Below are 14,200 nucleotides of genomic sequence, written 5' to 3' on the forward strand. Positions count from 1 at the left end.
ATCATCAGCCTCTTCCTGAATGTCTACCAGGAATAAAGAAGTTTCCTAGATGATAAGAGGATATGAAGAAAAATACATTTAGTCATGTCCCAGTGAGGTTTCTTCCCCCATGCCAATAATTATCTATTTTTAATAAAAGATGTATACTTTCACATAATATTAAGTTTCTGGAATAGTTCCTAATTTGGAAGGAATTTATATTAATTTCAAATAGCTTCAAATTCATCCAGGTGAGGTGGTTTGGAGCAAAGGAAAGAATACCAATATGCTAAAGGGTATATACTTCAGTTTCAAAATAGAATTCAATTAATAGTTTATTTTTTGTAAGTTTCCTGCCTTGCATTTTTTTGCAAACACAGGGTATTTTCATGTTCAGAATACATATACACATGCATCCATAAACACATATATGTACACACATACTTTCTATACATGTGTACTTATGTCTCTCTGAAATGTGGCCAGCTGCCCAAATACCAGGATTCAAATACACAAATGTGTACACTGCATCTTAAGCTTTTTATTAAAATATGTTGCAGAGGCACCTGGGTGGCGGCTCAGTCTATTAACCTCTGTCTTCGGCTCAGGTCATGATCCCAAGGTCCTGGGATCGAGCCGCACAACGGGCACCTGTTCCTTGGGAACATCTCCCTCTCCATCTCCCTCTGCTTGGGCTCTCTCTCTCTCAAGTAAATAAAATCTTCAAAAAAAATATGTTGCATATGTGTGATTGCTCTCTAGAACAATTTATCTCACATCTATGAAATATTTTCATATGTTGCCTATATGTAATATTTTAAAATCTTACTGCAAAACATATACATCAAAACGTATTTTTCAAACTATAGCAAATTTTCTTTGAATAAATTTTTCAGAATACAGTTCCATTTAACTGAATGTTCTGGAAATTTTATCATATACATTATATAACTGGACAGAATAAAAGTAAATATATTCTTAATAAAATGTACCAAATATTACTCAAAATTTTGTGATTCAGAAGGCTTAGATTCATCGTTATAAATACCATTTACTATATGATTACCTTACTTATCTATAATTCAGCCTCTGGAGACACATTTTTTTGGCTTTCCGCAAAGAATTTAAAAGTAAATTAAAAAGATCCTTGAGCTGATAAAAGTGAAGTCACGTAACAAATCTGCCATACTTTATTCATCAGAGAGTTCCTCTATTCTGCTTACTTAATTTTACACATAATTGTAACAAGCTACATTATCCAGTTGCAAAGCTCAAAATTAAAGACACGAAATTAGAGGAAGGAGAATATGACACAGCATTCAAGCTACTTCCCTTTAAATTAGCCACCTACTAACATCACTGAAGTTCATCGTTATTCTGTTCTACCGTGAAAGGTTTTTATCAACAATAAACATAGAACATGGAATAATTGTGACACAATGTATGTGTACATATGTGTGTGTGTGCATGTTTGTGTGTATGTGCCCAGCATGCTTCATCTCTGTTAATCTGCCCAGACCTGTGAGGAAAACTGATAGGTAGTTTAGGATTATCCTTACATAGCTATTTTTTTCATTTCCTTAATTTGACCAAAATGGAAGATCATTTTATCCTTGTTTGAGTTAAATATCCTTTAAAAACCAAAACAAGAAAAAGAAAAAGGAAAAAAAAAAACCTGTTAAAAATACTAAGAAGAGAAAGAAAAAAACCAGGGTAGATTTTGTGATAGTTCAGGATCTGTCTTTCCTCATCAGCTGAAATTTCTAGATGGAAGGTTCAGGTTTTAGGAGAAAAGTTCTTCAGAAAAATTTTGAAAATGGATGTTACTCTCTCAACTTCAGGACAGAATTTAGCTGAAGTTGACGATTACCTAAGGAACACTAGTCTACCCATAAATATCTGGCTTTTGGCCCGATGGGGTAGGCTGTTCTTGAGTTTACCTTCCAGAACCAAACCTTTCATGACCCAGGAAGATAACCCAAAACCAGGTACTGAGGTTTAAAAGATGCTGTTCTTACAGACATGGAGCTTCCAAAGAGTGATTCTTAAGAATCACAACTTTTAAATCATCCCACATGCCCTTTCCACAACAGCAGAGTGTGAACTGTGTGGGGCTGGAGTTACTCAAAAAAAATATGTCAATAAGGATCACAACAAGATTGAGCCCTATAATTCATGGTTTTCCACAATCGCTTCTCTCTCTCTCTTTTTTTTTTTTTTTTTTTGAGTGCTTGCCATTGTCATTTTTGGAATGGTCACATTCTTTTATACTTTTTCATTTTTATAAATTTTTATTGATATATAATTCATATACTGCAAAACTCACCCATTTAAAGTGTATAATTTAGGGGGTTTTAGTATATTCACAAACTTGGGCAACCATCCCCACTATCTAATTCCAGAACATATTCATCACTGCAAAAAGGAACTCTGTACCATTAGTATTCACTCCCATTCACCCCTCCCTGAGGCCGCTGCAATCAGTCATTTCCCTTCTATCTCTATGGATTTGCCTCTTTCGAACATTTCGTATAAATGGAATCACACAATATATGGTATGATATATTGATATATATTGAATGTTGTTGAATGGTCTCATTTTATTTCTGCTGTTCATAGTGACAGAATGTTTCTGGTGTTTTTGTTTTTTCCTCTATAATGAAATTTCCATTTTATAAGGGGGTATGTATAGGCTTGTGTGTTTATTTTGTTTTGCTTCAGTTTGGGTCACCAAGCATCTGTTTCCCTTTCTGGCAATATTTTTCCAATTTTGAGGAACCTACCCCTTCCCTGAAAGGGATGGACCTACCTCTTCCCCTGAAATGTAGGTAGCGAGTGTCTTGGCCATCTTTGAGACAAATTAGCCTGCCCTACTTCAACCGCAGGGTGGGCATAGGTGCAAGATATCTCCTGTTTGCTTTTCCAGGTCTACTCTCTAGCTTTCTCAATTCTGTTTTCTGACAAATCCCTCCTTCCCCCCGCCTTGAGCTGGTCTGTAAAGACCACATCGAAGGGCCACTTTACCGCGTAGCTGCTGATTACTCTTTCACCCCAACTATCTAGTTTTCAAAGCTTGCCAAAAGGTTTCTTTAACTTTCTATTCTATGCATTCTCCATGTAATTTCAATAAATTCCCTTTTCCGTTCATGTTAGTGTTTATTGTTTTAATCCCAATAACACCAACTAATACAAATCTCATCTATCAAGAAGGGATCAACATAGCATGAGAACACACAGACTACATATACACTATTTAGTTATGGTTCTAGCGAGTAATTATGAGCTTCCTTTGGGAAGACTGAATAAAAATATTACCATTACTCTCTTGTACAGAGAGGCTTAAAGCACCAATAATTCAATGTGTTGTCACTGCACAACCTACGGCTGAAATGATTTTTTGTAAAAGAGCATCTGGATTGGGAAAAAGGTCCAATTTTAGAAAGAATGTTATTTTTCTTTGAAGAGAAAAAAGTACACCACTTTTTTTTTTTTAATTAATTTCCTAACTTAGGAAATTTCCAAAACAAAGAGCTGGCCAAAATGGAACATATGGGTGCCCAATTTACATTTTTTTTTTCCTGTAGCAACAATAGATTTAATTTTCAAAAGGCAGAACAGCTCAAGATTGAGAAAGTATGCTCTTGGATACCTGATTTTATCCATTATCTTCAACACCTTCTGCTTGGAACATTTATTACGTTGTTATCAAAAGCATACAAAAATGCAGACCTATAATTTTATAGATCATACCGAAGCATGCTGCCTAATATCCACACAAATAAAATAAAATAGAAAGCCCTCCTGTTATTCCATTTAAGTAAGGGTTGACATTTCATTCACGTACTTTTATTATCCATCCTAGGTTCCTACAGGCAGCCTGTGCACATCATAATTGCTCTTCTGAATTTAAACTATAAGGGCAGGGGACGGATCTACACTGACTAACATCTGATATTGATTTTTATGACTGTTGGTTAGAAAATGTGTGTGCTATGAAGTCAAAAGACAGAGAGGCTCTATCATACTTATTATCTGATTTCATGAAGATCTGACCTCCCCACCAAAGAAAATATTGAAAAACGCAGAAAGACCAAGGAGGCACTACTTTAATCAAAGGGTCTTGTCCTTTCTGAAACAGATCCACAGGAACTCAGTCCCTGGTTCGCCCTTGGGTGGAGATGGGTGGGGCTCAGCAGATGGGGGCTGGGGGTGGGAGGAGGACCTCCACTTTGTCTTTCCATGCATTTTGATGGTAGAACCCTGTGAATGCATTACCTATTCAGAATTTAAAAACACACAATACAAAAAAACTACAAAAACCCAAAGGGTCTTATCTTTGTTCATATTATTATGAAAATGTATCCATTTAGAATACTTTGATAGTTATGGTAAAATATTATTGGAAACAGACTTTGCTTCTTGATCAACACAGTTTGTGCCTTATATTACAGAATAAAGACAGAAGGAGAAAAGTGAGGGCTGTCATCGGATGGGGCAGTTTGAGATTTTCCAATTGCAAACACTAGTAATCCTTGTTGCCGTATTTAGTACAGAGTATGAAGGACTTAATCATAGTAGAGTTCTTTATAATCACAATTTAATTATCTAACCTAATTTCTTTCTCAAGGTAAGCCTAAATCATCTCTGGAATGTTAAGTAATATAAGAAAGAGTTAACTAACTTATTAAGACATAAGATCAAGGCAATGTCAAAAATTAAAGTAAATCTTAAAAATTCTTAGCTTATAGATCCTCAGTTTATAAGATCAGAACTTGATATCGTCCAATTCCATTTTCATTTTCAAGACAAGGAGAACTTTTATGCTTAAGGAGATGAGGGACTCTCTTTACACTAGTTTTGTTGGCTACTACATATTACCCATTTGGTTAAAACTTCACTTAGACAGGGATGCTGTCTTTCTTGAATATTAATACTCCTGTGATGTTTTCTGTGCTGGCGCCTAAACGGAATTTAATCTCACGGCATTATTGCTTATCATTTCTTTGTAAAAGCTCCTATTGAAAAGCTATTACCAGGAGTTATCATGGAAACCCCAGTGTGCTGCTGGGATATCCTGTTACTTCTTCTGCGCATGGGATGATGCAGCTCAGTAGGCACATGGGGCCACGTGTCCAGACGAGGGGGTGCTCTACTACATACTGTGGGGGCAGGACATGCCAAGCACAGCTGCAGGGAACAGGGAATTCCGCAGCCCATGTTCTTCTCTGTCACTTCATCATCACTAGGGAATGTGTATAAATTGAAATTTGATTTCAATTGTGGATTCTCTCCGACATCGTCAAGGAGGTTTAAAATTACGGCAGCTCTAAACATCAGTCAAGAATGTGTGAAATGTTTAAAAGAAGGAGGCTTATTTCTTCTCCCTTGGGGCGATAAAGGAAATGAAAATGGATTATAGAGTTCTCTCACTCTCTCAGAGCTTAACACTTTTACTTTCCAGTAAAAAGATGTTTTATAAAAGCATGATGCTTTGCTTATTATAGTCAGCTTGTCTGTATCTCTCTCAATGGACTATACTTGTCAATATTCAAGTTGGTATCATTCGCTTCTGGAAAAGCATCATCACTCTGAGAGAATCAGCATAAGTGGACCATGTATCAGAAGTCCAAACACAAGCAACTAGAAAAGAATCAGATCCGACATACAAGAAATCACACATCTGGAACCGCAGTGCGGTTGCTCCTCCATGACCCTGATATATAACAGCATCAACACCATGTTCCTATGGCGTGGCAACCATGGAGGAAGTCACCCAACGCCATGGTCCCACAAAATATAGGAGGCTCCTCTTAGCCAGAGATAATCAGTACTGAAGATGGTTGTGGAAATTGAGTACACTTAAAACTGGAAATCAAAAGGCCAGAGTAAATAATGAAAAAGGTTAGATTGAGAATTTCTTCTAAAAGACAAAACTAGAAACCATAAAAGCACGTTTAGGAGTTAACAAAATATTGGTTATAATTGGAAATCCTGTATGAGTTCTCACAATGAACAAAGACTAAACCAAAAAGGATTTCTGTGGAGGAACGTGTAATTTTTCCAACAGAATTCTATGACAGCTTGATGTCCTTCACTTTTTATTCTCACGGCATAAGTAAACAGACAGCCTTTTTGCAAATGGATTTGCTAACCAAAGACCTCACCTATTTATTTATTTATTTTTTGGTCATTTAATCTTTTGATTTTCAACTCATTCTCATTTGAAACACTTACCAGGAAATCATCCTAATTCTTCACACATTGCTAGAAAACCACAACCTACAGCTTAGTTGTGAAGCCAGGGTTCCCCAGCACCCTCCCCCTAACTTCAGGCCATCCTGTGTCTTTTGCAAAACTTGCGGTTTTGTTCTGCAATTCATTTGTTCAGTATCCAACTGCCTGAAGGCAGACGGACAAACAGGAGGAGTACATGAAGGCATCCAATGAGAAAGAACGCTTGAGTAAGGACCAGTTCTAAAAATGGTCAGGTTCTTAGCAGTTATTTCTGTGTTATGATGATGTTTGCTTTCCTATACAACCTCATTTCTGCGGGGAGTGCAATAATGAAAAATTCGGATTATGAGGACTGATTTTTAAACCTATTTTAAAGTAAATTCTCTTACACTGAAAGTCTACGAAACCATAATCTATTGGTGTTCTTTTTAGAACTTCATGCAAGACTCAGAGCACACAGGACGTCCTACTGAATGAATGATTAGCATATATCCAAATGAAAGAATCTGGAAATTTTAGTTTGGGGAATTTTAAAGTTTATTCTGTTTTTTCCTTTTAATCTGTTTCAGGGAACAACAGTGAGGCCTCAGTTACTAAACAGGAATTAAGCAGCATCTTTCCTTTTTCAACTAGATAAAGCACTGAAACAGAATGGACCTATAAGAGGCATTTCCTCATTTATAGACATTTTCATCTCCTTTGTAAGTTAATAGGTACCGAGATTGGACCTGAGCTAGCATAATAAAGTGTTTAAGACTGCATTACAGACAGTCCCCAAATATTTGTGTCTATGAATACCAGCCCAATTTCAAAGATAGATGACTTTAAAAAAAAATCTCTTTCACATGTAACAGAACATATATGAATTTAAATAATTTGCAACAATGTCGCTATTCATTGAATTCTATTCTTAGAGGATACAGGACTTGACCCAAAAACATATGTAAGTTACAACACGTACTGGCAACAGAGTTGTAGGTTTACCTGAGACTGTGCATTGACATTGGCTCCGTTTGTAACCAAGACCTTTACCACCTCTGCTTGCCCGGCCAAAGACGCTATATGCAAGGCTGTGTTTCCTTTCTGTAAAATGAAAAGATACATCAACTCTCCTTCTTTATTTCTCTGTTTTAACATTTTATAAAATATGGAATCCCTCTATGTTTATACGTTTCCCAAAAAGAACGTGGTTGGCAAGTTATCTCATGAGATGCTTGCCCTGATTCTTATTGAGGGCTGACTCCTCATTGAATCTGTTAAGTGACACAACAAGCATTCAATAGGGGATACTGACCTTCGTAGCTGCATCCACATTGGCTTCTCTCTGTAGCAGTTCAGAAACAACTTCTACGTGGCCTTCTTTGGAAGCAAGATGGAGCGCGTTCAACCCATTCTGATTAAGAGTGAAGGGAAAGCTTTACTTAGCATGTTGAGAACAGAGCAGCAAACAGTCTACGTAGAACTCTTAAGATCATATCCCACCAACAATCACTTGTATGTGTGCAATGTAGAAACTTGAATTACAAATAAAGGTACTTAAAAGTCATGTGGGTTGTTCTGGTATCATTAGTTACTAAATTTTAGGAATTGTTAAAGGATGCCTACCTACATTTCTGAATGCTTCTTTAACAAAGCAGAGTCATTTGAAAATCTAAGCTGATGACATTTAACCAACTGAACAAACAAACAAAACAAAACAAAACAACAAAATAACAGGGGTGCCTGAGTGGCTCAGTTGTTAAGCAGCTGCCTTCAGCTCAGGTCATGATCCCAGAGTTCTGGGATTAGGCCCCGTATCGGGCTCCCTGCTCAGAGGGAAGCCTGCTTCTCCCTCTCCCACTCCCCCTGCTTGTGTTCCCTCTCTCACTGTCTCTCTCTGTCAAATAAATAAAACCTTTAAAAAACAACCAAAAACAAAAACAAACAAAAACAAAAACAAACACTAAACTGGCAAAAAGAGAGCGTCTTGGCAATAACTAATGAAAGATTCAAGGAGTTTCACACAGTCTGGATGTTTAAAATCTTCAGCAAAAAATTAAACAGCATCAATAACCACAACTAACCTGATTGCAAATGTTGATGTCAACCCCATTTTTTATGTAGTCAAGGGCCTTTTCTAGGTGCCCAGCTCGAGCTGCTCTTAAGTAACTGGCATTGGCATCAGACTAAAATAAAAAAGAAAGACATTTTGATGAAAAACAAAACTCAAAGAATGTTAGAACTATTCAACTTACAGTCCAAACTAAAAGAAAGATTTTTAAATTGAACTATTATATTTCTAACATGAAAATACTCTTAAAGGTCTTTTAAAGTCACTAGGGAAAGGACAAATTCTTGAAAAGTTGCTTTTAAGTATACAAAGTTACCCCTTATGTGATGTCCTAACTGATTCTGAACTGAAAGAGAAAATTCCCCATACTATGTAGGTACTTTAAATCTACATACAATTCCTAGAGAGTAAAGAGAAACCCCATAACTTCCTGGTGGTCTCATTATGAAAATCTCACTGTTTTATTTTGTCAGAAACTTCACATCTATCCCATTCTTTCACATTAAACTATTACAACCAATTTTTCAATTCATAGTTTCACAAATACATTTAACATTGTTATACTAGTTTAAGAAGAATTTGGAGGATGTTCTCTTGGATTTTCCTACAGCACATAGTGATGTGCTAGAATACTGAATGTATCTGAAAAGCATCTATAAATGCCTATCCAAATTATGAAGCATACTTTCCATATATTATCAAGTAAGCTAAGGCCACCACCTGAGTATTAGCAGGAGCAAATAAATAAATGCGCATGAATTTAAAAACAACAAAAACCAAATCTGTGATACATTCACCAAAAGCTTACAACTCTGCCTTTCTGCTAAACTCTAGTACCCACGATTATGGGGTTGAAACTACCTACCAGTGAAGTCTTTAACAGAAAGACAGTGAGAGGAAAAACTTCAAAGTCAGATCTGCACAATTTGGAAAGGAGTCCTGCTTCGTGTAGAACACCACAGAAGCAGGTTTCCGAAAGGAGAGCCAAACCCATCTCGTCACTGGTTATCAAAGCAATCATGCAGCGTATGGCTTCAACAACAGAGGAGAGTGTCTTCTGTCACCCATTTGGCAAATACCTTTGAAGCCCCTGTTCACAGGCCACCTCATCTGGAAAGCCTTCCCAGACCTCCCGGGCAGAGATGTGTGGCTCTGTGCTCCCAGAGCATTCATTTCATGAAGCCCTCTTGGTATTTCTCACACAGGCATTAGAGTTTTGGGTGTACCTGTCCTTCTTCCTCCCAAATTGTAAGCCCCTTAAGAACAAGCAGAGGCAGATCAAGGGGTAGACAACTGCAAAGCGGACAAGATGCCAGTCTTTGAGGAATGACTAATTCATCCCTGGAAATGTAATTGAGCTGAAGGAAATCCCATCTCTCAGAAATGTCTTTGGCTCTGGTTGGGCCAATTTAGTTAGGATTCGACTTGCTCAGGTCCTCAAAGGAGAGCCCACCATCTCTACAGTGTCCATCCTTCTCATGTATGCCTCTCTGAAGGAGTATCCCTTTTCCTCTAAAACAGGCCTTCCCAATCTCAGCACTACTGGCATTTCTTTTTTAAGATTTTACTTTATTTTGAGTAATCTCTACACCCAACGTGGGGCTCAAAGCCACAACCCAGAGATCAAGAGTCACATGTTCCATGGAGTAAGCCAGTTGGGAACCCCTACTGGCATTTTGATTCAGGTAATTCTTTGATGTGGGAGATGTTCCTGTTCAGTGTCAATGTTTACTAGCACTCCTTGCCTTTACCAACTATCCCCAAGTGCGACTAGTAAAAATGCAAATTTCCCTTGCCGGCAGGGGAGGGAGAGACTTCTCCAGCTGAGAACCACTGCTCTGAATGTGGGGTTAGCTAATTTATTTACAGATTATAGGGTTCATAGGCTTCACTCTTTGGCCCGAGTTACCACATGCCTAGACTTACCACAAGGCAGTGACTACAGTATAACATTCATCTTTCTGTTTTCCCTGCAATTAGAAGCATCCTGGCCCATTAGCAGGTGTTTAAAAATGTTTTGTGAATGAATGAACCAATAAATAAGTAAATTGTGTGGAAGTAACTATATTAATTAAAATATCGCCTGCAACAATACAGGAAGGTTTCTTCACAATAACAGCAGCTATTTCAATGGAGAAGCTGCTAGAATACCAAGCTGGCTTCCAGAAATGATAAAGGAAGCCACTGAGTCAGGTATCTGGGAACACACGCAGCTGTTGCCAAAATAAAACTGGGACTGGAGTCAAACATGCAAATCATTTAATCAGAGCTTCAAATAAGACAAAGGACAAACCGGAGTTTCCAGGAATTTTAAGAAAAATAAAATAGGATTTTTAAAGAGGCTCACTATTTTGAGATGGTTAGGGTTTTTTCTTGTTTGGTTTTTTCTTCTTGGGTTTTTTCTTGGTCTGGTTTAAAGTTCAGTTAGAAATAAATTAGCTAAGCAAGGATGGCTCACTGTACCATAAAACATCATCTCCTTTGTGCCTGCTCAATGACTTATCAGTGAATTTGCCCAGAAGGGCTCTGATGCCATTCTGGGAACAAACGACATCAGTCTGCCTGGATATTTCAACTGCCAGAGATAACTGTGAGTAAAGCATTCCCACTTCTGACTTAAAGTGCATAAAAACAGCAGCTAAAGAAGTTCAAAGAGAGATATCATGATTCAAGGAAAGCCTCTGCATTCATTCCACATCTGAGAAGTTTGGTGATTGTATATACTGTCCATTTACCTCTCAGAATTTTCCCACCAGACTCCCTAAAGAAAAGCCAAATACAAACAACATAAGCCACATTTTCTAATTCAGTGGTTCTCTACCTACTTGGAGTTCAGATTCTTTTGAGATTAACAAAAATTACAAGGAACTATTTTTCCTTTAACAGTTGTGCATGGACGCATCCATACACCAAATCTGCACATACACCTCAAATCTGCAGGCACACACCTAATTTGCACACTAATGTCATGTGGTTCAGGACTGCCAAGCCTTCTCATAGATTCATGTTTAAGAACACCTACTCTAATGATGAAGGGCTTTCTGGTGGATAGCTTCACCATATCTATTTCACCCAGTGACCCTGGTACCAGATCATCCTCTGAGGTAGGTAGTTTACCACCTGAGAACTTTAAGAACAAGAGAAAAACACAAAACTTGTTTTTCTTCACTTTTCTCAGCCCTCTGTTACATACAGGCATGCTTAACACATGAATACATAATAATCTTATACTTTAAAGAAAGAGTATGCAGGGAGAAACAGGGAGGGAAATATAAAGAAAAAGCAAGAGGAGGAATATGAAATCTGCCTGGAAGAAAAATGACGTCTTAGGAAGTGAAGTTATTCATGGCTACAGAAAAGGAGCCAAGAAGATCCTCCATTTATTCTCAACCACCAGCAAGCAATGCAGCCACATCTTCCTTCCACGAACATTTGTTGAATACTGATGGTGCACTAGGCGTTCTCACATCTGGGTGCGTGGCGGCAAACGCAACAGAGCAGCACAAATGAAGACTCACTTGCTTTTCACCTCAGTCTTAAGCTTTTCCAAATCATGTTGCTTAGGTAGCAGGGAAATAATGGATTCTTCACTATTTTTTTTTTTTTCAAATTTTGTCCACAGGACCTTTACAATGTTCTTTATTTCCTTAATGCTAAAATACATATAAGATTTTGTATTTGGCTCAATATCAGTGTATTGCATCTCTTAGCTGTCATTTCCTTAGAAACTAAGGAGTTACTCTCACCACAGGCTATAGTCTGCTTTTTCATCTTAAATGTTCTATCATAGCAATGCCCCATGCCAGTTGTAGACACAGCACTACAGAAGGACATCGGGTCTCCTGAGAAGCTGAGCTCTGCCACATGAAAAGTCCTACGGAGGAGGTCACCCTTAAGGAGTCAACTGACCTAAAATGAATGTAAGCAGATTGGTCAGCATTTTTTTCCCCTAGATGATCAAAATCTGAAAGAAGCATCTGGAAAATGATAATATCTTTCATCACCACTTCATGTCTTGTCTACTTAGTCATTTTACTAGACAGGAAAGAAACATGAACCATGGATGTTTTTCAAGGAAACAGCTTCAAGGATAGAGTCAAGCATTATTATGAATTAACCTAATAACTCAGCATTCCCACCAATACTGAAATATTGATATTATTCAGCAGAAAGCAGTGATTGGAATGAATAAGCATTTCCCAAATCCCAACCTCAGTAACCTCAGTAATAAGCCAACGTTTCATAACTCTGACTACATGCTAGACACTATTGTGCGTACTTATAATAACTTCATTATATTAGTCACTTAATATTCTATATATTAACTTCATGAGTCCTTATATTAAGTTAGCCCTTATGATATTTCCATGAAGTAGTACAGTGAGTTAAACAGTGTCTCCCCAAATTCATGTTCACCTGCAAACTCAGAACATAAACATTATTTGGACATAGGATTTTTGCAGATATAATTAGCTAAGATGAGGTCAGACTGCATTTAAATGGGCCCTAAATACAATGACTGATGTTTTTGGAAGAACAAAAGATATATATGTATAACATCATTATGTTGTACACCTCAAACTAATATAATGTTACTTGTCAACTATACCTCAAAGAAAAAGAAAAGAAGACACACAGATACAAAACAGAGAACATGTAAAGATGCAGGAAGAGACTGAAAGTAAGTTGACAATAAGATAAACAATGCCAGGAGCCACCAGAAGCTGGAAGAGTCAAAGAAGAATAAGACACCAGAGCCTTTGGAGGGAGTAGGGCCCTGTGGACACCTCGATTTTGGACTTTTGGCCACCAGAACTGTCAGTCAATTCATTTCTATTGTAAGTCACCAGGTTTGTGGTGGTTTGCTACGGTGGCCCTAAGTACCCTTACTAGCTCCATTTTACAGATGAGGAAAGCAATAGAAAGAATGCCTGATTTCCCCAGGGACACACAGCTTATGAATGGCAGGAATGCAAACCCAAACAGTCTGACTCCAGAAGGCAAGCTGTTCATCACTACTTTAAGAAAAGGCTTAAGGTACCTGGGTGGCTCAATCAGTTGAGTGTCCAGTTCTTGGATTTCTGCCCAGGTCATGATCTCAGGGTCCTGGGATCGAGCCCCGCGTTGCCCTCCAGCCTGCTTAAGATTCTCTCTCCGTCTCCCTCCACCCCTCGAGCACCCACACAAGCATGCATGTGTGCACCCTCAATCTCTCTCAAGAAATGGGGGGGGCATCATAAGTGTTTGCTTAATAAGTGTTTGCTCCATAGTTTATGCTTGGAGACTCTCGGTTCACTCGTTCATTCATCTTCCATCCATCCATCAGTCCATCCAACCACTAAATTAACCATGCAAATACTTTCAGGTACAACAAACATTACCAAGAACATATAACGCATCGGCCACTGCAACTAGGTACTAATGTTAGAGATATGAACCATAAATTCCTTTGATTCTCTTACTTTGATCTGAAGATCCCCAAATTACCTAGCCACTCAGGTATACAACTTTGGTGTGAACCTTTTAACTTAGGTATAATTGACATATCATATTAGTTTCAGGCATGCAAGGCAATGACTTGATATTTATATGTATTGTAAAGGGATCACCACAATAGTCTAGTGAACAGTGGTCTCCATACACAGCTACAGATCATGTGTGTGTGCCTGTGTGAGAAATGAGAGGTGTGAATCCTTGATTTCTTGTTTCTTCTTTATTTTCTCCCTCAGACTCTCTTCCAGAAAATGATGTGTATACTTTCTGTTAAATATTCTGTCTCCAGGGGGCTTTTATAGCTTTTATTTCCCCCTTAAAAAGTATTTATCAGGGTGGCTCACTTGGTTAAGCATCTGACTCTGATTCCAGCTCAGGTCATGATCTCAGGGTTGTGAGAAGGAGCCCAGAGTGGGGACCACACTGAGCAGGAGGTCTGCTTGA

At 38.0% G+C, this 14,200-nt stretch overlaps 1 protein-coding gene across 26 annotated transcripts in view; it reads right to left on the reverse strand.

Annotated features, from left to right (window-relative positions):
- The window catches only part of ANK3 (ankyrin 3), a 667,998-nt gene that overhangs the window by 215,351 nt on the left and 438,447 nt on the right, over positions 1 to 14,200 (reverse strand). For all 26 annotated transcript variants that reach the window (XM_044239577.1, XM_044239576.1, XM_044239560.1 and 23 more), the window contains 3 exons: positions 8,277 to 8,378; positions 7,508 to 7,606; positions 7,198 to 7,296 (listed from right to left, as the gene is read on the reverse strand). In XM_044239577.1, the coding sequence (XP_044095512.1) occupies positions 7,198 to 7,296; positions 7,508 to 7,606; positions 8,277 to 8,378 (300 nt within the window). The remainder of the gene's footprint in view (positions 1 to 7,197; positions 7,297 to 7,507; positions 7,607 to 8,276; positions 8,379 to 14,200) is intronic.

The sequence above is a fragment of the Neovison vison genome, chromosome 2 (genome assembly GCF_020171115.1).
Source record: "Neovison vison isolate M4711 chromosome 2, ASM_NN_V1, whole genome shotgun sequence".
Classification (NCBI taxonomy): Eukaryota; Metazoa; Chordata; class Mammalia; order Carnivora; family Mustelidae; genus Neogale; species Neogale vison.